This window comes from Anolis sagrei, chromosome 3 (genome assembly GCF_037176765.1).
Source record: "Anolis sagrei isolate rAnoSag1 chromosome 3, rAnoSag1.mat, whole genome shotgun sequence".
NCBI classification, from domain to species: domain Eukaryota; kingdom Metazoa; phylum Chordata; class Lepidosauria; order Squamata; family Dactyloidae; genus Anolis; species Anolis sagrei.
This window is the reverse complement of record NC_090023.1, coordinates 107,174,818-107,198,631: the sequence shown is the minus strand read 5'-3', so window position 1 is coordinate 107,198,631 and position 23,814 is coordinate 107,174,818. Positions and strand designations below refer to the sequence as shown.

Sequence of the window (23,814 nt, the reverse complement as noted above, 5' to 3'; positions counted from 1 at the left end):
CAACAGCCTCTTAGAGAGAAACAGCAACTTTAGGAAAATGGCACAAGGAAAAAGGTTCATCTTCCCACATCTTTGTTTTGGTCTCTCTGTTCCCCATAATGCAGTTAAAAAAGAAAAAGAAATAGAAGCATCAGACCTTAACCACACTTCACTGTGTTTAACATGAAATTTGGCCAGGCAATGGACGTCCTTTTATTGAAAGCTGTGGTGGTACAAGCATTGATTAAGCTTATGGGATAAAAGAAAAGACTATTGTGTGGCCTCAGACACAAGTGTGGGTGGGATATTTGTGATAAATAAATAACCTGGATTCTTAAAATTCTCCTCCATCCAACCCAGCAAGCAGCCTAGCCTTGCACACGGTCTAATTATCTCTCACAACATACCCACAAATTAAAGCCTGTCTTCACATCCCTTCTTTGGAGGGACCGTGTGAAAAGACGATCAAGGGCGTCTTCCGGGAGGGTTACCGTTTCCCTGCAATTTGACCGGCCAGGGCAAAACCCTTAAATGTGGTATTTTAGTATAGTTTAATTAAGCATTTGTTAAAGGAAGATCTATGCTGTGTTTATGACTGACACTGATTCAACAGAGACAAGAGGTGAAAGGGGCCAAATATGTAAAATAAAATCTGTGTTTATGTGTGTATGTGGCTTCAAGCCACCTATTGATTTATGGATGCCCCGTGAATTGCATAGTTTTCTTAGCCAAGGAAAACTTAGAGGTGGCTTTGCTAGTTCTTTGCTATGAAATATAGCCTAGAGCACTTGGTAAAGGTAGGAAATGCTTTTAATATGGATTTTTCAAAGCTTGCGGATTGCTTCATACCTGAGACAAAAAGAACTTTATGATTTGTTTTGTTTTGTTTTTTTTAACCTAATGGAGAAATAAAATTGAAACTGACAGATTTGTTCATCCAGGTTAAGGCTTTAAGTACTTAACTCATAAAAGACTGGGTTTGAATTCCTGTTTATTCAACCAATGTTAGTGCTGAATTATGGCTACCACTATGGATTTAGGAGGCCTGAGTTCAAATCCCTCTTCTACCTGCCCATTTTTTCCTGAAGGACCTTCTTACCTTCTAGCAGAAAGATACAATATGTCGTTCCTCTCTATGCTTAGAAATGTTGTATCTAGCCACCTGGAACTATTTATTTCAGTTCAGTTTTAGAAGAGTTAATCAAAATTTGTAAATGTGCTCATACTTAGGGTGAAAAGTTGTTTTTTTTAAACAAGCTTGTTCACCCTCTACTTAAGGTCTGACTTGTCATTAACTGAAATATAGCTATTAGATGTTTCTGGCATATTGTTTGGATTACAAACTGAGGGACGGCTGGAAATCATCTTTTCTACATGCAACAAAGCCAGTTATATGCCTTGAACTGGTTTTACCCTTACTTCTTAATGAATGCCTCTAGGAACCAGTGTGCTGCAGTGAACATGGACTCAGGAGAACTGAGTTCAAATTCCTATTTTGTTATGAAATCTGTCAGATGGTCTTTGGCCAGTCTCTAAATTATTGCAATTTTTTGCAAGGATAAACTGGAGTGTGTCCAAAACTCCTTCAAGGAATTTCAAAACACAGAGGAGAAACAGATGGATCCTGAGAGTGATGTGTGGCTTAAGCATTCCTGTTTCTATTCCTACAATAGTGTTTCATTTTTTCTTGCTTTTCAGTCCTTCTAGACCAGTGGTTCCCAACCTGTGGTCTGCAAGAACTAAAATATGGTCCACAGCCTCACAGTTACACTGTCACAACAAGAGCAATTGGTCTTGTGAAACCTTTATAATGTCGAGGCACATTAAATATGTTTTTCTGTGGGTGAGCAGATGGCGACTACTAGATGGCATATGTTCTGTATCAACACTAGAGCTGAGGTGGTCTATCCAATGCAATTTTCTGAATCAGCACCACAAATGACCAAACCAAACTGAAAGTTGACTAAAAACTGATTCATAACCCTTTTGGTACTAATGTTAGAGAGTGGTCCCTGGTCAAAGTGGTCCCTTGTCAAAAAAGGTTGGGAACCATTGTTTTATACCTTCAGCCCTTGTGGGCACTTGGATTTACATTAGGATTTCAAAGCTTTAGACCGCATTTGCAAGAATCCCCAAATCAATATGGCCCCTGACTAGGCTCTTTCACCTATCCTTAAGATTAAGAATATTCACTACAAAAGCAACGTCTGAGATTCAGATACTGGGATCTTGTTATAATTTTCCTGAATTAACTATGATGGGACTGTAAATCTTATAGGATACAATGCAATTTCCCTACAATATTTCAAATAGTTCCCCATTCTAATTAGTAATGTTTAAAGCACATGTGTCAAATGCAAGGCCCGCAGGCTGAATCCGGCCTGCCCCATCATGTTATGTGGACCATGAGGCTTCCAATGCCATGGCAACTGAGTTTACATATATACAGTCTTACAATTACAAACAGCCCTTTGAAGGCAACCATGAGGCTGCTGTGGCCTTTGGTGGAAACGAGTTTGACAGAGTGAAATAGACTTCTTACATGGACATACTTGTTGCAACAAATGATCCATGCTAAAAAGGAAGAAACTGCACAGGTGATTTGGCTTTTATTATGTTAAGACAATGACCTGAACAGTTCAACCAGTAGCTATAATTAATACCCTGAGCAGAGGAGACAAACATCCAGACTGCCATGAAAGACTTCTCGTATGGCAACGAAGTTCCTTATAGGGTTGGGATAACTGTCAACACCAGACTTTCTGGCTCTGGATCACATTCTTATTATAGTAACGACTCCGTTGGAAATGCTCTGCTGAAGACTGACCTTCCGGCTAAGGTGGTAGCAACAGTGTTGATTCCTTTACTAAGCAGCGTGCCAGTCCTCTGGAGTTCCCTTTCTAAGTAAACAACCATGCTAATATTTATATCAAGTGAATTAACGTATATTATTCATTTGAATGGACATACTTTGATTGCATGAAGGCAATAATTAAAGAACCCCTTCAAACTACTTGTAATTTTAACATATAATAACTACTCCCCCTTACTAAAATTAGACTCTCAATGGGTTGTTGTAGGTTTTTTGGGCTATATGGCCATGTTCCAGAAGCATTCTCTCCTGACATTTCACCTGCATCTATGGCAAGCAAATCTTCACCTGACAACTACTAAAATGAGACCAAGCAGCAGGGTTTTTGGTTTTTTTTTTTTTGTCTCTGCAACACTGCCAAAATTGCTTCTGGAACATGGTCATACAACGCGGAAAACTCACAACCCAGTGATTCTGGTCATGAAAGCCTTCGACAATACATTAAAAATATTACTACACAGACATTTGATTTGGAATTTTTTTTTTTATTTTAAAAAAGTATTAAATAGTGTTGAGGTCTCCTCCTATCTATTCAAAAGTTGATCTGTCCCTTCTGGGGACTGGAGTGAAAAAAATGGAGATGTTTCCTACACCTTTAAAGGTTGTGTCACAGAAGGAATTTCAGCAAATGTTACTTGCAAGCTAGTTACATACAGAACCTTTATGCAGTTTTCAGTGTGGATACCCCAGAGAGAATTCACCTCTCCTTTTTTTCACACAGAGAAAGGACAGAGTTTGGAGAAGTTGAGGGCTGTAAAAATAGCTTGTTGGATGGGGCAGCAAAAGATGCTCCACTTTGCATCTGGTTTACACATTAACCCGACATACTGAAATCCTTCTGTACACTGAATCAGGAGAAATATATATATGCCCTGCATGACATACTGTCCATATATCTTTCCCATTCAGAAGTTGTATTTGTGTCTCAACCCAGTTATGTGAGACATCTTAATAGCACTCAGCATAGAATGTGGACAATGTAAACTTTCCCTTTAGCCACCACTTCCGGTAGACGGCTTCTGTCTACACCTGACTGAAAATAAGTCACAAGACTGTGCACTAGTAAATGCTAAGAAGCTCTTTTTATGTATTCTAGACAAAGACTGAGCTGAATTAAAGCAAACCGCCATAGTTTTCCTATTTTGTGCTCTTCAGACTGCAGATTAGATATTCTATTTATCAATGTCACAGATTGAAAATTCTATAGAAAATAAACAGAAAGATGACCTAGCATTGATGTACTAGATTACTATGTACAGGCTTTATATTTATTAAATGTGATGGAGCATGTAATGCGCACATTATGACATCTGTAGCACAAAGTGTTTTGAAAAAGGTAAAGATTTTCCCCTGACATTAAGTCCAGTTGTGTCCGACTCTGGGGTTGGTGCTCATCCCCATGACTAAGCCGAAGAGCTGGCTTTGTCCGTAGACACCTCCAAGGTCATGTGGCTGGCATGAGTGCATGGAGCGCCGTTACCTTCCTGCCAGAAGGTACCTATTGATCTACTCGCATTTGCATGTTTTTGAACTGCTAGGTCAAAAGAAGCTGGGGCTAACAGCTTTACTCTTTGAAAAATCTTGCAGTCATTCAACATTTACAATCTTGTGAAGTAGGCTGTGATGCACTAGCTGGAGTTCTACCTTGCCCAAGAAAACCACTGTACCACGACCACAAGTTGCAATCAAATCACTATATAATTATACTCCTACCACATAGCAAACATTTCAGAACAAAGATGCAGACCACTGCCTTTATGTTTTTGCTGTGTAACAGCATTTTTTTTTTGTAGCACTGCCTTATGGTCAGATGCTGCTCACCTTTGGAACTCCCTTCCAAAGATGGGAGTTCCATCCATTTCACTTCTTCACTAACAACTTTCCAAAAGTTGGTGAGATCATCCCTTTTTTGGGAAGACCTCAAATGTTTAATTTTAACTTGTTGCTTTGATCAGTCTCAATCTGGGCCAATGGGATGTGCTGGAGGTGCACTGCAGGATGCCATATACACGGATAGAGTAATATACAATGGCCTAAAATGAATGGAGAAACTCACTATTTACACAAACAAAATGTAATCAGGCTAGCTGACTGATAACAGGTTTCAGTGGTTATTTAAGGATCATGGTTTTACTACATACTCTTTCAAGGACAGTTCTGAGTCCCCTTCGGAATTGAGAAGGGCAAGATATAAATGTGGTGAGTAAATAATAAATAAATAAGGACAGCAGAAACACACATGAAATTAACACACTGAAATAAATAGGGCATTTTCTCATTTGTCTCCTCCCTCTCCCTCTTTAAAAATATAGAGTCTTCTTGATAGTAATTAAAAACTAATAACAACTATGGATTATATGAAACATGTTTGAAATGTGGTTCTGGAGGGCCACTTGTTATTGGCATATAACATTAGTTCTTTCAATCTTTAACATCTATATTAAGTCACTAGGAGAAGGATTCTAGAAATCCATACAGACTACTTCAACCAGAGAAGTCAGCCATAGCAGAGCACCTGATGGACCACCCTGGACACAGCATACTATTTGAGAATACAGAAATGCTGGACCACTCTAACAATCACCATGTCAGGCTACACAGAGACGCCATTGAAATCCACAAGCATGTGGACAATTTCAACAGAAAGGAAGAAACCATGAAAATAAACAAAATCTGGTTGCCAGTATTTAAAAAACTCTAAAATTATAACAGCAAATAAAGAACAAAACTCAAACACAGGGGAACTCCAGACAAGAAACAATCAGGGACAGCTAATCACCTGTCAACAAAGGATTCCCTCAGGCAGGAACAAGTCACACCTAAAAACTATCAGGCCATCAAATGCTAATCAAGGTGGCCAATTAAAACATTCACATCTAGCTCCAACAGACAAGAGTTCTTTCTCCCACCCCGGACTTTAAACACATATATAAAAACCCAATTTTCCTAGTTTCCAACAGACCTCACAACCTCAAAGGATGCCTGTCATAGATGCAGGCGAAACGTCAGGAGAGAATGCTTCTAGAACATGGCCATACAGCCTGAAAAACCTACAACAAACCATGTTTGGATATTTGCTCACAATGCCTCTCTGTGCCTTTCCCCCCCAAGAGATCTCAAATATATTGTATGTAGAAACTCGGAAATGTTGTCTTGATGTAGTAATGAGCTAGGCCAAGAAGCTGAGACTCAATCCCAAAGAGGCAGACGACTTTGTGGTTAGTAGCCTGTTCAGTCTAGGACTTGGGAGTATAACCTGTTTTAGTAAAGCTGCACTGCCTCTGAAGGACCAATTGTGCTACTAGATGGATAGTAGGCATGGACCAAACATTTTGGTTTTTGCTTAGCTTTGGCTTGTGCATTATTTGTAGATAAAATGGATCTGACTGCAGAGATCCATGCCACAGTTGCTCACTTAAATAAGTCAAGTCAACTTTATTTATACCCCTTTCCATCTCCCCTTGCAGACTCAGAGTAGCTTACAACATAAATGGGATAGATAATATGTATAAGCAGAAAAATAATAGTAGATGCCAAAAGTTAAAGTATGGTAGGTTGTATTGAATAATATGTATCTGCTGCAAAACAAACAATGCATAACAAATTACAATTTTTTTAAAAATTCGACAACATAAGTGGCAACCATTCGATGACATACAATACAGTGAAAATAATAATACATGATAAATTAAATACAGATAATTAAAACAACAATTTATCACAACACGAATAACATTAATTAAGATACTTGTCCATTGGACTTTTATTATTCATGTTCCCTAGTTCCCTCCGTCATCTTCAGTAATTTCTGTATTGCCTAAGCAACAATTATATAGTGAAGGAGACATGCTCACATATAGAGCTACTATTCATCCATCTAGCCCAGGACATTAGCACTGGGCCTTAGGCTGTATTTTCTATTGCTTGCACTTTTGGGCTGTTAATTGGACAAGCCAAAAATTGAATACAGGATCTCTTGGATTAAAACCATTTCCTCTACCACCTGAGATACAGTGATTTTCCCCATGGTTACTATGTTGTAGTAGCACTGCCACAGAATGAATGCATGGGAAAATGAATGAATACCTGTGCACATGGGAAGGATTCCATTCTGCTGATGCTTCAAAGTTTACCCAGCCCTGAATTTGCTAGGAAGACAAAGTCCACCTGGTTTCCATTTTACCTTTCAGACCCTGAGCATGTGGCTCTGAGCATGTGGCTTCTATGGGAAGGAGGATGCAAGAGGTATACCAAGAAGAACAGAGGGCTCATTGCATTCTTTGAACATTCATTTGCAAACCTGGTCTAATACAGATTCCAAATGGATGGAATTGACTATAATATATGGAACTAAGAAGGGAGAATCTGGCATGAAGTTGCTTCCAGAGAGGCAATACTAGTATAACCATCATCACATAAGCAGAGAGTCAAGCAAGTTGCCAGGTATGCATTTTTCCAACCCTGCACTCCAAAGAGCTTTCCCATCACCTAAGGCCTCTTATTAAATGTGCTTGGCCAGGTGTCACAGAAGAGATAAACACAAGCTCCAATCAACGGTTGCTGGCTGACACGTTCTCCTGTTCCTCTCCTTGGCAAAGAAGGAGGATGTGTTGTCTCCTGCTTACCTTTCCCATTAAGTGCAGCCAAACGTAACATAGCCAGAAGACCCGCCCCTGGCACTGCAAACAGCCTGCAAAGTCAAAAGGCTGCAGCACCCGCTGTGTTCCTCCCCCCCCCCCCAGTCATTTTGTACTCTGGGCTAGTGAGTAAATCAGAAGGTATTTCTTAAGAATGATTAAGCAACATGCCTGCAAAAGTGTAAGGGTAAAGGCGAGGGCAAGCAAAAGGGGAGGGGGGGGGAGGGTGTGCCATTCTGTAAATATTCAAGGCTTTAAGCAATGGAAATATCCTGCAATTTATGTGGTGTCACAGGCAGACACCACTTGAGCAATGATTTCCCAATAGGAAGAAATGCTGGTATTTGTGTTTTCTCAGAAGTAACAAAGAAAAATACTTACAACTATAGCAACAATATATGCATCTGAAATATTTCATATATCTGCATCTACGTATATGGTTGCACACACACACACAAAACATCTAAAATGGCAGTATCACAAACACAGCTTGGGCCTCAAGGCAGTGTTGTAACTCATATAATGACAAGGAGAAGCTAAATTAAAACTATCTTAACTTTGAACTCCAAAGCTAGTGGCAACTCGCACTGAACTTCAAAAGAACACGCAATGAAAAAAAGGAGCAACTTTTTAAAATGGAGAGCAAATGCACTCTGGAAGTACCCTAAATGCGCACATACATGGAAAAACTTAACATAAATGAGAATGTGCAGATTCTTAAGACAGTTAGGGAGGTGTACAATTTAAGACCCTGTGTGTGTGTGTGTGTGTGTGTGTGTGTGTGTGTATGCATGCAAGAGAGAGGGGATGGTTGTGATGGTAGGAATCATACAATAGTTTCATTTGTGATAAGAATGAAAGGCATCATAAGACAAAGGATTTGAGCACAAATTACTAGCAGATCATAATAAAGCATACTTAGAAATCAGTCCAATATGCATCCAAAAAGTGCAGCAGCAAGACAGGGATGGCACACAAACCACAGCAACAATCCTGTACAAGAATAGGGGATATGTGCAAGACACTATATTGACACTATCCCCTATGTTCCCTGCAATGTAAAAGTGCTTAGGGCAGCATTGTGTGAACTGCTGGAAGGAAGAGGGAGGAGACAAGAAAGAAAGAAATGTTGCAGCCTAACTGGTCTTTATTTTGTCATGGACTTTCGTGGATTTAAATCCATTTCTTCAGACGATGGCTGGAATTGATGGCCATTTCATCTACGAAAAATCTTGAGGGCATTTTAAACTAGTAATATAGTTGATCCAAACCATTTTGTCATCTAAGATAGAACTGTCTGGCACCTCCAATGGCATTGTAGAAAAATAACACATGAGAGAAATCTATTACTCTTTAATCTCCCTGCCTCAATATCCATTCTCTGCCAGTACAGAGTCAGCATTTTGTGTTTAGCTGGAGATGGTTTGCAAACTGGTCCAACAGATAGGAAGTACCACCACTTACAGAGGGCTGTGCTCTAGCTGTATAAGCATAATGTATTGGGTTGGGTTGGGGAGGGGGGGGGGTCCACTCCAGTTTACCCAGATATGTACAACCAGGCTACACCACAAGGTTGCAGTATGTAGCACTTGTGCAGAACAATCACATGAATGTGGGATTGAATTATATTTGGTAGGTGCATATGACTCCAGCCGTACCTTTGTTTGCATAAAACAATGGGACTTATTCTTATAGGATCTTTTCCAAACTCATCAGGAAGATGATTTAATTTAGTTTAGGAAATTGAATGTAGATCTCTACAATGGCAATTGAGTTGAGGAGTTCTCCTCTAACACAACTTTTTAATGGCTTTAGGATTTTAATGAAAGTGCAAAGGAGGGACAGCTTGCATGAAATGCTTCAAAGAAAGAAAAACAACAACATATGTCTACAGGTTATTTCCAAGCTCCATCAGGATTTTTTCAGGTTATCTGTCCTCAATGAAACTTGTTTAAGCATCACTGTCATATTGAGGACTGTGATACAAAATGTCAAACATTACATTATAAAAACGAGAAGCTTTTGGTTGTGCCCCCCCAGCTCTGAAACGCTCTTCTCAAAGAGATCACATTAGAAAAGAACTAAAAACATGGATGTGAAAGCAGGCCTTCGACAATAGTTGACAATAACTTAAGTGATGGAGGCTTTTAAACTGATTCCAATACCAACTGGATTTTAATTGTTTAGTAATAGGAGCTGGTTTTTGCCTCTTGTGTATAATATGTTTTATTCCAGCTCATAATTTTATACTTATTGTGATGTTTTGATGTTGTAATTTAATATGTATGGTTTTATTTTTGTACTATGATTTGTTGATTTGTGTTGCTTTGGTTGTTGATTATTACTATGTATATTGTATTTTTGTTGTAAGCAGCCACAAGTCCTTTTGGGAAAGGGGGAGGGATACAACCAGAGTTTGTTTGTTTAGTTATTTATTTATTATGCTGGCACAAAAACACAGTATGACACAGCAAATGAGATATATATGCTGGATTTTGTATCGCAAAATCATCATCATCATCGCCAAGTTGATTATTTGGGTTCAAGTTTACTAGTACTCTAACCAATGCATAATGTTTAAATATGTAACAGTTCTGAACATTATTTTTGTTTTTGGGTGCAATTTATTTATTTATTTGCATTATCAGGAATAACATAGCTGGTGACTAAGCTCAAATAGTAATTTCCATAGCTGTTAACCATAAAAATAAAGAGGAAAAACAAAAAGCTTTCTACTGCTGTTGCCTTAACAGGACCTTTGCAACTCCAGGTAAAGGGACCAGTAAGTTAACAGGTCCATGTTTTTTTTTAATTTCATGTCAAAAGCATTGAATAAAAAAACAAGTATAAAACTGATAAAATAAAGGGAACACAAGTGGATAAATAATTTTAGACCAAAAACGGGCAGCAGCAACTGCACTGTCTGTAGCTTTAAACAGTTCTTCCTCTGTGCATGAGGCAGGACATCGTGGGCAAGCATACAGATACTGAGTTGTTTGTTCTGCTCCACAGTCGCACAAGGTGGAAGATTCTTCTAGGTAGTGCCATTTAGCCAGGTTGTCTTTTGATCTCCCAACACCACTTCTGAGTTTGTTCAGGGATTTTCAGGTTGCCCATTCTTGGTTTGCCCCTGGAGGCAGACCCTTGTGCAGGGCCATCCTGTTGAGATTTCCTGGTTAAGCTTGATTTTGCTGGGAGAACATTAAGAGGCGTGATGGTTCTCATGAAACTTTTCCTTGATTTGAGTCTACTGGGAGGAGGCTGATAGTCATGCAGAGGGTGGCTTTCACAGTGATCAACCTGATTTTTCTCACATTTGGCAGCAACATCGGGGGGGGGGGGGGAATGCCAACTAGATTATAGAGTCTATCAACAGGTGTAGGTTTGAGACATCTTGTTATTATTCTACATATTACGTTCAGTGCCATCTTTACCTTCTTTGTGTTGGACAAATGTTGAACCATATTAAACAAAGTTCAGGATTGTCTCTTGATTCTATAGGCCATATGTCAGGGAAATAGAGCATAAATGGAGCCTGAAAAGATGTGTTACAGATCGGAGTAGTTCTCTGCAGGATTGGTCATTGTTATGTGTTTCTGCATTCTTTTCTAAACTGGCATTTTGTGGGCAAAATGCCCAGTCAGTATTTGCTGGACATTGCTGAGATCCTCTCTGTTTGCAGTTTTTTTTGGGGGGGAGGGGGGGGGGTTGGGTTGCCCTAAAGTACTTCTACAAATCTTGGAGTTCCCTCAAGTCTGATGTGTGAGCTTCTTTTGGTTAAATGAGACATGGCACTCGCCTCAGAATATTCAACACAGAGGGAATGATAGTCTTATAGTCTTCTGCATTTCATTGACAGTAAAGAAAACCTTGTGATAAGTTTGCCTCATGGTCACTATAGGTCAGAAATTACTTTCTTAAATATCTTAAAATCTTACATAAATAGAAGGCACACAACAATAACAACATCTACCCTTGAACTTCTTTCTCTTCTAAAATGGTAGGTGACCTTTTCCATGGAGCTTTCTTTATGTTTAAAAGTTGTTCCCTGCTGTATGTCTCTGCAGGTAGACACAACTCTCGTTTAGCTTTTCAGATGTTGAACTTTGATAGCAAGTTAAAGAAATCAGCAGACCAGAGCAAAGCCAGGAAATCTAACTTTTTGGAACAAAACTCTTTGACTCCTCAAGGAAGCATGTGAAACACTGTGGTGCAAAATAAATGGAAATGAAGGTCTGTATTGTTCTGTTAAAACAGTAAACCAAAACGAGTCTTAAAAGCAATGTACTAGTCATAGCATGAAAGGAAACACCCGACCTCCCCCTACCTACGAATGCTTTGACAGCGTCTGTTCGGGGAATTCATTCTCGCTCTCTCTCTCTCTTTCTTTCTTTCAATAGCATAACATTACTTAATTTCCAAAAACCTATTTCCATTTTTAATATGACATTTTGACTAAGTTCTACATAATAAGTCAAAACTTTTAAAATTGCATTTGTGGGGAGGGGGAGAACACATGCAGTTTTTAAAATAGGAACTTGACTTTTGGAAACTAACCAGTGTCATTAATGTTGTTAAATACCCTGTGTGCGTGGTTGGATACTCTCCTATCATAAGGTCATGCAAAGTGGTTCTGCCGCATTCTTTTGTCACAAGGCATATCTCAATAATAAAAAAGAAGCGTATAAAAAAGCAGCATGGTCTAACAAGTTATGCCACATCATTTTTTGTTTCAACAACTGAAAACCACTAAAGAACAACAGTATCTGAAGAACAACTTTGTTTTGAGGACTAATATTTATTTTTAAAGTGTAATCTATAAAGTGATAAATCCTGGGGGAAATTATGCAATGTTCAAAAACTTGCAGCCACATTTTAGTGTCGCTTCCTGTACTACCACAAGCATTTCAGACAGCATTCAAGCTACTGAGAAACATTCCAAGTGGAATGAATTAGGAACAGCTGCTTCCACAGAGATTAACTTCCCGTAGGTTATCCCAGCACTATTTCCAACTGTTAGGGTTCTGCAACTAACCTGATTGCAACCATCCAGCTCGTTTCTACCAACGTCTCTGCAAAACCATATAAAGCCATGTTAACACAGAAGCCAACCCATGCTCCTGTTAACAATTAATTCCTCCAACAACACCTCTTCACTCACCTTAGCTTCTGACCAGGTAACCCGTGTGGATCCAAGCTATCTGGCCGATCCCGTCTTCTCCTGTACAAACCTGAATGCGATAATTCTTTCAACTGCAATGTAGTCATTTTGTTTCACTCACTGTTCCCCTCCTCTCGCCCCCACACTCAAAAATACAGTTTCTGTCGAGCAGCAAGGCTGCCAAGATGCTTGGAGAGAGAGCACGTTGAGCCGAGTGAGTGGCTGCACACCTGCATTGATCGGAATCACACGTCCTTTTCACACAGTGAGCTGCTGCTCTGCTTCCTGTTTCTCATAGGTACACACCCTCCAGAAGGGCACTGCATTTCCTTTAGGAGAAAACTTTCTACCTAAGGGATGCTTCTCTGACAACCCAGGGTCAGCTGTTTGGTGCCCAGAGCAGAAGTAAATCAAACCATTCACCGTGAAAGGCAGGAAAACCCACAACAACAATAACCTCCTAAGCCCGCTTTCCATATCAGCTAAAAATCTGAAAACTAACAACAAAACTGTACTACACCACCCTGAGCTCCAAATGAAAGCAAAACCTATTAGCCCTTCACTGATCAGAGTAGGCCTGTGGCTGCCAATGCAGAAAATCATTCAGGGTATATACTAAAAAGAAGAAAAAGGAAAGAAAGAGAATACATTAAAACTTTCCTTCAAGATCCTTCAGAATTCACAAAGAGGACTCGTATTAATTAACCATTTCTAAATAAAACCCAAAATGTCAGGAGGAAGCTCCTGTTTTCAATATTCTTCTCTAGGTTGTAGGCATTGAAGGTTACATCATTCATCACTCATATTTTCATTGTGCTTCAGGACAAGGTCCACTGGCGACTATGGAAACGAGAAGGGAATGAAAGGTTTCCTGTAAAAGAGGAAGCTGACGATCAGGGATTTACAAGTCATGCATGCCTCATTTAACCTTATGACAAAAGTCCAGTTCTTGTACTTGGCAATAAATAAAAACCAATTTGCACTTGGACCGAATATTGAAAAAAGACAAGCTGCTCCTGCCATCCATGCACAGAATCAATACAATGGAGAAGAGGAGGATACATACGTATAATACAGGGTTAGTCAAAATGCATAGGCCAATAAGCCATTCAATTGAATGGCTTATTGGCCTATGCATTTTGACTAACCCTGTACAAATATGAGAGATTGAAATCTACGTTCATAGATTAACTAAGGGTTTGTCAAAACATCTTGTTTTTCAAAATGAGTATCTAATCGCATAAGAACATTAACAGCAGTCCTACTCGATCAGATCAAAGACCAACTTAACTCATGTCTTTTCCTGCAGCAGCAGTAGCAGTAGGAAGGCAATTGTTCGCCTAATTTTGTCCCTAGAGAAATAAAGTTTCTGAAGATGGAGATCCATTTAGCTGTGGATTAGTCTCAGTGAACACAGGTCTAATCCACTTTTAAAACCACCTAATGCCAGGGGTCACTAGCCTCTCTTGTGGAGAACTCCATCAATGTTTATTGAAATTATAATTAAATTAATAGAATGCTAAATCTGCATATTTATGCCGGCCACATGACCTTGGAGGAGTCTACAGACAACACTGGCTCTTCAGCTTAGAAATGGAGATGAGCACCAACCCCCAGAGTCGGACACGAGTGGACTTAATGTCAGGGGAAAACCTTTACCTTTATCTACCTATTTTGTGTCAAAACATTGCATAAATAAACCAGTATAAAACTGATAAAACAGAGGGAACACAAGTAGTTACATAATTTTGACCAAAAGCGGGTAACAGTGATCACATTATCTGTAGCTTTAAACAGTTCTTCCTCTGAGCATGAGGCAGGGCACTGTGGACCAGCATACAGATGCTGAGTTGTTTGTTCTGCTCCACAGTCAGACAAGGTGGAGGATGCGTCTAGGTAGTGCCATTTAGCCAGGTTGTCTTTTGATCTTCCAATTCCACTTCTGAGTCTGTTGCCCATTCTTGGTTTGCCCCTGGATGGTCCCTTGCGGGGGACCATCCAGTTGGGATTTTCTGGTTAAGCTGCCAAGAGGAATACTCTTGCAGTTGCTGGGGGAACATTAAGAGAAGTGATGGTTCTCATGAAACCTTTCCTTGATTTGAATCTACTGGGAAGAGGCTTAAAGCCATGCAGTGGATGGCTTTCACAGTGTTCAACCTTATTTATCTCACAGTTGGCAGCAACATCGGGGAGGAGGGGGGGGGGCAATGCCAGCTAGTTTATAGAGTCTATCAACAGGTGTAGGTTTAAGACATCCTATGATTATTCTACATGTTTCGATCTTCAAATAACAATACCCAACAGAAATGTATTCCATACAAGGATACCAGGAGTTTACAATGTGTAAGGGAATAGGGTGTTTGACAAATTAATAGTGTGCGCTCAAATTGTTTTAATGAGTGCTTGGAAGGATAAAATAAAATGGACTCTGACAAAGGTATAATTATATAGTTAATATGCTAAATGTGGAAATAACTAATTGCAAATTGAATAATATAGATAAAATAGAAAATGTTATAATAATTAAGAGTATGTGGGATCCAGTTAGGAATTACTTAGAGAATGTACTAAAATGTAGAAAAATTGAGATTAAGACTGATATTTTGAATGTAATTTCTCTAGTTTATTGTACAAAGAGTATGTCCAAGGGGAAAGGGTGGGAGGGAGGGAGTGGCATAAACAATAAAACAAACAAACAAATAAATAAGAAATTATAATTAAATTATTGCTATTATTTATTAACATATTTATAAATTCTTATTTTTGGTTTCACAGCCTACAAAGTGTTGCTGTTATTCTTGGAAACTTTACTGTAGCTACTGATCATCAGAGGTTTGGATTTTAACCAAGAATCTAGCCATCAGTAAGGTATTATTAGATAATGAAGAATATTCCAAGTACTATCTTTTTGTGCGATCGTGATCCTATCCATGGCAATTTCATTCAGAGTGTACCAATCCATTTGGAATTGTTCCTAGAGCACTTCTCCCTTCTAGAAGTAGAACTGTTTTCCTTTTTCAATTTGTAGGTTTTGATGTTTCCTAATATTTTATTTTCCCCTCTTTCTCTTCCATTATGTGGCCCTTTTTGGGCAGTGAAAAAACATTTCTAAAGCTCTGCTTTTTATGCACTGTTTTTCCTTTTATCTCTGTTTTCCTTACAGATCAGAGATAACAGGTTATTCAGTCTAACAACTGGAACCCATTGCCTAGCATAATTATATCTGTTTGTATGCCACAAGGAAAGATTCTATTCTAAAGGGTTTTTGCCTCTTCTCTGAAAGGGATTTTCCAAAAGGTTGTGAATGTCATTTTCCAAAAGGGATGGCCACATCCATCCAAACTTTCTTTTTCTCAATAATATTATGTCTGGTATAATCTAATCATTTATCTGTTCAAATCTTGAAGTTTACAAGATTTTATTTATTTACCACAATTGTACCCCGTCCTTCTCACCCTGAAGGGGATTCTGGGTGGCCTTATAACAGACAGCAATTTGATGCCATGACATGTACATCCATTAAAAAAAATCCAAGCAAGTAGGCTGGAAATAAAATAAATATATTAATGATAATGGTTATTTTACATCACCTGGATCCACTCAGACAATTCACATTCAGTGCCACTTAATTATAAATAGTCTTAGTGCCATATAATATCTATTACACCATTGTGGTTCCCTGTTCAAATGATTTAATTTGAACAGGATAAGGTGCAATACTTCCTTTGCACACCCATGAGTACAGAATATGTATTATTATCAGTGTCTGTGGGAAACCTTAGAATGATCTTCCTTATTTCTTGGAAAGCAAGCATGTCAACTTGAAGTATCCCCACCTGCCATGGCACTTAATTTATTTATATGGCACCTATGTTCCTTGGTCACTCATTAAGCTAGCCTATCTCTCACTGACATCACCCTCTAGGGCTTCTTGGTAGTTGTTCATAGACAGCAGCATATGACAACTTCCTTCCTGCTATGGACTACTTAGCCATCAAGCTGCAGCCACAGCAAATCTACAATTGCATGAGAGCAGAAGGGGATTCCTGAATGTCTGTGCGGAAGTCTTTGTGTCCCATATGAAGTTTTGTGGTTGCCCTATAAGACTGTCTGGCCTAAATCCAAAATAGTGTCCTACTCTTTGATGGGGATATGTAATATCGCATTCATGTCCTGTTCTTATGCACAAACTTCCCAGAGGCAGGATTAAGGACATACCCACTTGCAAAGTAAAGTCAAATTCCTCCCTCATGTAGAAAGTACTTCTGGAAAATAATCAGAACTTGGGAAAGTTTCATTTTGGACCAATAAAATTTGCATGATGGCTTGGGAACCAGGAAGTTATAGCTGATGGAATTTAACTGTGAATTTTTTAGTGCTGTTTGTGTTTAATTCTATTTTAATGTTTGCATTTTTGTATATTGTAAATTTTATACTAATGCTTTTATGTCAAGTCATCTTGAGTCTCCTTTGTGGAGATAACACAGGGAATAATAATAATAATAATAATAATAATAATAATAATAATAATAATCCAAAAATGCCCCTTCCAAGATCTGATAGCAAGAAGTGACAGATAACAGGGGAAATGTTTTTAGCATCATGTAAACATACAATTTTAAAATGGAACATATATTAGCATGCAGCTAGAAAGTGCATGCTAGCCCCCAGTGGCACAGCAGGTTAGCCCACTAAACTTGCTGGCCGAAAGGTTGGCGGTTTGAATCCAGGGAACAGGGTGAGCTCCCACTTTTAGCACCAGCTTCTGCCAACTTAGCAGTTCAAAAACATGCAAATGTAAGTATATGAATAGGTACTCCTCCAGTGGGAAGGTAATGGTGCTCCATGCAGTCATGCCAGCCACATGACCTTGGAGGCATCTACGGACAACACCGGCAGTTCAGCGTAGAAATGGAAATGGGCATACACACACAGAATCGGACATGACTAGACTTAATGTCAAGGAGAAACCTTTACCTTTACTTAGAAAGCGTTTGTGTTATCTTTAAAATTTGTTTTTAAAACTTTACACTCAAAATTAAAGAGAGAGAATTGGCAGCCACAAAGCCCCCCCCCCCCTCTTCAAATGGGAATGCATTGTCAAAAGAACATTATGTTAACTCTGGCTTGTTTGCATAAAAGATTGCCAGGCGTGCAGATCAGCAGATAGACCATATCTATACCAATTTAATGGAGCTTCAAGGTCAAAATCCTTGGCTTGCAAAAAAAATTTACAGGATGTTTTAACAGATCCAGACATGAAGCTTAAAAAGGAAACAGCTTTTAGTGTCAAACGACACATCATAACCACCTTTTTAGCAGGACTTCTTACATTTCTGTAGTTGCCACCATAATCCGACCGTACTAGCTTCTTTCAGTCTTCCTGTGGATTTCCTGTCCATGGGGAAATAATGGGAGGAAAGCCAGCACTTTGCATAACAACCTATTTTATATCTTCCCTTTGCTTCCCCTACATACATACACAAGTGTGTGCACACATGCACATACAGAGAGAATTTGGTGTGAGCTTCATGAAATCAATATGACCCAGTTTTTAGCAGAGATACATATTACTGAACTCAGCAGCAAGTGGCATGTGGATTATATGATTTGAGGGATAAGGGGGCTTCAGGGTTCAAAAATAGTGTTCAGGGGCTGCATAAAGCTATCAGAAGGGGAAAGATAAGGAAAATGTTTGGAAAGCTATGTTTTCCATAACTTTTCTCTTCTGATGTGCTAGGCAGTTTCAAGAATTTCTATTACACTTCCATTTATCACAGATAGAACATCTCATGAAATGTAAACTCCCTTGCACATTTATTTGAGTATTTTTGCATCCACCTCTGCACTGACCTAAATTGCTATTTATTTCAAAATCACAGAAAATGACCTATAACCCATAATTATATGATAGGTGAGATTTGCTGACTTCATTTGGTTCATTTGGTTGTGTAAACACATTAGGTTCTTGGGTGAGGTTAGAAGCATATTATTTTAAAGAATACTGATTGTACAAACTAGCATTTGCCAAAAATATTTTAAGCTGACTTGTTCAGATATAACTATGTTGACCGAATATGTAAATATTTTTTAAAGGCTACATTATTTTGTATCGGATAAACATGCTTAGAGAAGACTCAATCTGAGAAAACTCTGAGAATCAGCCAACACCTATTGGCTTGTGTGTCGGTCTTATCTTCTTTTCTTCTCTTCAGTTTCAAATGTACAGCCTAAATGTGGGAACTACACACACTCACACATACACCTTACGCCCCCAAACTGCCTCTATACATCTGATAAAATGGGTTGTGCATTCATGAAAACACATGCTATAATAGATCTTCTTGTTTTAAAATATCTATAAGACACATTATTTCAGCAGACTTGGTTAATGTAGGTAGAATTCTAATTACTACACAGTTAGCATTGTGATTTCAAACTAAGGCTAGAAAAATATATAAGACTTTTCAGAACCAACCCAAACACAATCTATTCAGAACTGAGGTCTCAGGAGTCATCTGGACCTGAATGAGAAGGTGAAGTGAGGTGAGCATCCAGGTGAACAGTACCATTTTCAAGTGACGTGAATAGCATGGCAGAGAGATGTCCTTCCTGATTTCAGTAATTGACTCCTTAGCCGAGTATCAGCAAGCCAAACAGACACAGAAGTCACTGGAAGTTTGTTACTCTAACATCAATGGCAAGTATGCCGAACGACATGGCTCATGAGGCTCTGGAAATTGCAACTGAAGATACTTATCATATGGACCTCAGCAGCTGCCCAACAGTGCCAACTTTTGAAACCTGCTCTATCAAATGATTAACTGGCAGTAGTATGCTCTTTAGTTTCTCACTTATGGCTGCAAATAACTTAAATCCCTATGGGAGAGAAGGGTGTTTATACTTGATTAAGATATCTTCACGTCCTCCCTAGATATCTCAGTTATCTGCTAGACTATACAAAATGAATTTTAAAAACTACAGTCTACTATGATGTACTATGTACTCAGGCAACAAGATATCTGGGTTTTTCCAAGGCTTACCAGATTGTAAAATGTTTACTTATTTTCTGATGTCACCTTGACAAACTGCCCTAAATATCAGTGATTATCCTATATTTATCCTATATAAGAATGGCAAGCTTATTCTCTATGATTGGATTGTTCTGTTGCCAAAGTAATATCACCCAGGCACAGCAGGCCTGGCAAAATCCTAACATGTGCAGACAATATGCCCACCAGGTCCATGAGGATTTGGTTCTGGGACCTCACATGGAAGCCAAAAAAAGTGGATGATTGAATCTATTATTATTAAATGGTGGTAATGTGTATGTATACCGCAGGACATCTACAATTATCATTTTATGTATTGGAAATTTATTTATTTATTTTTAAAGGATTTATATTCTGCCCTTCTCACCCCAAGGGGGACTCAGGGTGGAGCACAACATATATATGGCAAACATTCAATGCCAGAACATAAAATAAACTATAAATATACACAAACACTAAAATCAGTTATCTCCACTTTAAAATCAATTGTCATTGGTAGAAAGCATTAGGATCCACAGCTGTATACAAAAATGGGCGGGAAGAAGTAACATTAAAAGGAGGCAACTCCTCAACACAAAATAACAAGGTCTTAAAATTCATGAAGTGCTGAACAACAGATGAAAAACAGTGACAAAACTGAAAAGGGAAGGAGTTTAGGCATGAGAAAGTGTATTGACTGCCTGACCAGAACATGTCTTTATGCATTTCATAGTGCAACTTTTGCTGAAAGTCTTGCTTACACCAATATTTTGTAGCTGATGACATACAGTTAGCTCTTCAAATTCATGGTTTGTGCATCTACTGATTCCGCCATTTAGTTTGATTTTTAAAAAGCTCATAAAACAAACCTTGGTTTTGCCATTGTACGTCAAGGACACAATTTTTACTGTATCTTTGTACATAATGGACTTAAGCATCCGTGGATTTTGGTATACACAGGGATCCTGGAATCAAACCCCAGTGCACTCCAAGAGCCCACTGCAGTAATCAACACTGTGGACTGGATTGGTTCCATGTCCTCCACAAGAACATTTCCACTGCATTTTACAAAGCTGTTTACTTAACAACCACTTTATAGCTTAACTACATGCTTTGCTCAAATGCTGGAAATGCAGCCTGATATCTTTTTTTAAAAAAATACCTTCTTCAGAATATTTACAGCACAGTAATGTCAGGAGGGTGTGGCAAAGTTTCATTATGTTTCCACTCATCATCCCAAATGTCTTCCTTTCTGTAGCGTTCAAAATGCATGTTTGCAGAAAGGCTACATCTCCCATAAGAAGTGAACTGAAATTCATTCCAGCTGCTTTTTCAAACAAAACATCTTTAGCTGAACTTGGGTAGAGAAACAGTATGATTTGACAATGGAGCAAAGGTTATACATACATACATGCATGCATGCATATATATATCCCTCTTGACTCTTTGTCTGCGATAAAGCCTCAAAGTAATAGTGCATGCAAACCATTCAGCTTTGCAACATCTCCCTCTGCTGCTGGAATGGCTCTAGTGCTACCTTTTTATACCAAGGTTCAGTGTGCATCTTATAATCATAGAAATGATAATGTGATTCCATTTTGTCTAAAGTACAAATGGATTGTTTTTTGCTGATCCAGATCACAGAGCTTGAATAAAGTGATTTAAATTAGGGAAAGGAAATATTTTGCATTAGGAAAAGATTTATGACTAAACTTTAAGAACATTTCATCAAAGTCTGGAAAGTGTGGGCTCTTTCTTTGGAATACAGTCACCAGACAGCTTTCAGAGACACTTTAATTGTGAATTCTTGCACTGTGAAGAAGTTGCGCTAAATGACCCTTTGAACCCCTTCCATCATTCTTTACCTCTCCTCCATGACATCTGTAACAAATATCAAGACAAAAGTAGCTATTCTGAAGATTAGTGCAACAATAATTGGTGTCGGGGGAGGGGGGCATGCCTATACAAAATTCTCAGTATATTTGTGTGTTTGTGTTCTGTTCTGCACCAGCAAATTCTTCTTAAAATGCTCGATATACTTATGTATAAGTCTTGAAATTTATCCAAAAAACCTGGGTCCATAGGTCAATGTGATTACTGTACCATTACTCTCATTAAAAAAATAAATACCATTCCCTTCTCTGAATAGAGTGGCAAAAGGCAAAAGATGCACACTCTGCCCTGAAACCACTTCTGGCCCCTTTGAATGTCTGGGTAGGAAAATGGCGATGCCAGCAAGGGTGACTGGTCCCTTGAGGTGGTATTTCTGCCTTGCCCTCTCCATGAAATGACCCTCAACTTATCCACAGGCCATTATCAAAATCCTTATTTTTTTCTCCAAAACCTGCTCATAATGTATACATGACTATACAGGATTAATATGGCTATACACTGAACAATACAAAAGTACAAAGTTTTGCTCACAAGCACATGAAATGAAGGTATTCCTGAAAGAACAACATATGAAGGGAGAAATACTCACATCACGTCCAACCAGCAAGTGCCCTGCTGAAGAAGTTACAGCTGAATATACTGAATACAGAATAAGCTGAATATTCCATATGCACACATTTTCCCTGTGGTCATTACTGGCAGTGGTGATAAAACTCAGCATGACTTCGCAAACCACTTCCTCTTATTGTTTACCGCGAATTTCTCTTGAAAACTAAAAACTGATACACAATACTGTATCCCCGAATCCACACCAGTATGGGAATTGCTTCCAATTCCATTTCAAACCTTGTAGTCAGATCTGGGGAGTAGTATCTGTAACATGCCATTTTGTGCCCAATAACTTAAAGATCCCCTTTACCTCAACTGAAATATATTTCAAAACACAAAATAGGCTCAGAAATAACAGAACCTCATATAAAGCAGTCACACCAAACAACTTGAAAGTTACAGATATTGATTTGGTACGTAGAATGAAAAGTGCTAAAAGGGTGTTGGATCTATGAAGTGGTCCATCTAATAAGGTAGAAGTAGCCAGGTTCTTTAAGCGTACCCATTTACTAACATCTTGCTGTGATGAAGAAATATATGCCTCACATCTGCTTCTTAATGAACAACTGAAAAGAGAGTAGTCCACCAGAGCCTATCCAGTCCTTCTGTAACTTTCCAGGATCTTTATTGATGGCTTATCTTATTTATTTACTGCTTATCTTATTATTTCAAAACACTATATTATTGGTTATATTTGTAGTGACAAATATTCATTCTTTCACTAGGGCAAATAACGAGGACCATTCCAAGCAGTCAACTTCCACAAGGACATCATAAAATGGGATTGTGATTTTTAATTTTTTTAAATCAGGTTGAGTAGTATCCCTTATCCAAAATCCTTGGGATCAGAAGTGTTTTGGATCTTGGATTTCAATTCTTTTTTGTGAAATTCCTGGATTTTCATATATATGCATAAGGAGATATCTTGGAGATGGGACCCAAGTCAAAGCACAAAATTCATGTATGTCAGGTATGGGCAAACCCAAGCCCAGGGGCCAGAGATTTGACTGAAAAGATTAGGAAGAACTTCCCAGAGAGTAGCATAGGCTGCCTCGGAGTATGGTGGAGTCTCCTTTTCTGGAGGCTTTTCCACAGAGGCTGTCTATTGGGAGTGTTTTGATTGTGCCTCCTTGCATGGCAGGAGATTGAACTGGATGACCCTTGGAGGTCTCTTCCAACTCTAGGATTCTAGGATTATATATCAGGAGTAGGCAATATGGGGTCTAATGGATACACCTTTTCTCTCCCATGCACCATCACATCCTGACCAAGGCTAATCCTTATGGGATTCAAACAATTCAGATCTTTCCTTCAGTTTCTGCCTCTGAAAGAGAAGACAAAGGAGAGGAAAGGGCAGGGAAGGGACTTAGGGAGAACCCCCTCCCTCCCACTCAGCCTGCTCACCGCGTTCTGGTCTGCCATGCGGCCCCAAGTTAGAAAGTTTGCCCATGCCTGATGTATGTTTCATTTACATATGTTATATACATAGCCTAAAGATAATTTCATAAAATATCTTAAATATTTGTGTACATGAAACAATGTTTGTGAATGCTGAACCATCAGAAAGCAAAGGTGTTACTATCTGAATCATCCATGTGGATAATTTCCGATTTTGAAGTATTCCTGATTCCT

The 23,814-nt window shown here is 38.7% G+C and overlaps 1 protein-coding gene across 6 annotated transcripts in view; it reads right to left on the bottom strand.

Moving 5' to 3' along the window:
- LIMS1 (LIM zinc finger domain containing 1) overlaps window positions 1–23,814 on the bottom strand; it is a 77,202-nt gene that overhangs the window by 24,973 nt on the left and 28,415 nt on the right. The window contains exon 1 of one of the 6 annotated variants that reach the window (XM_060769696.2): window positions 12,650–12,835. The exons of 4 other annotated variants lie outside the window; for them this stretch is intronic. In XM_060769696.2, coding sequence (XP_060625679.2) covers window positions 12,650–12,756 — 107 coding nt within the window. In that variant the 5' untranslated portion in view covers window positions 12,757–12,835. Of the gene's footprint in view, window positions 1–12,649; window positions 12,836–23,814 lie in introns of those variants that run through there. One more of the 6 variants, XM_060769697.2, reaches the window with a different exon arrangement.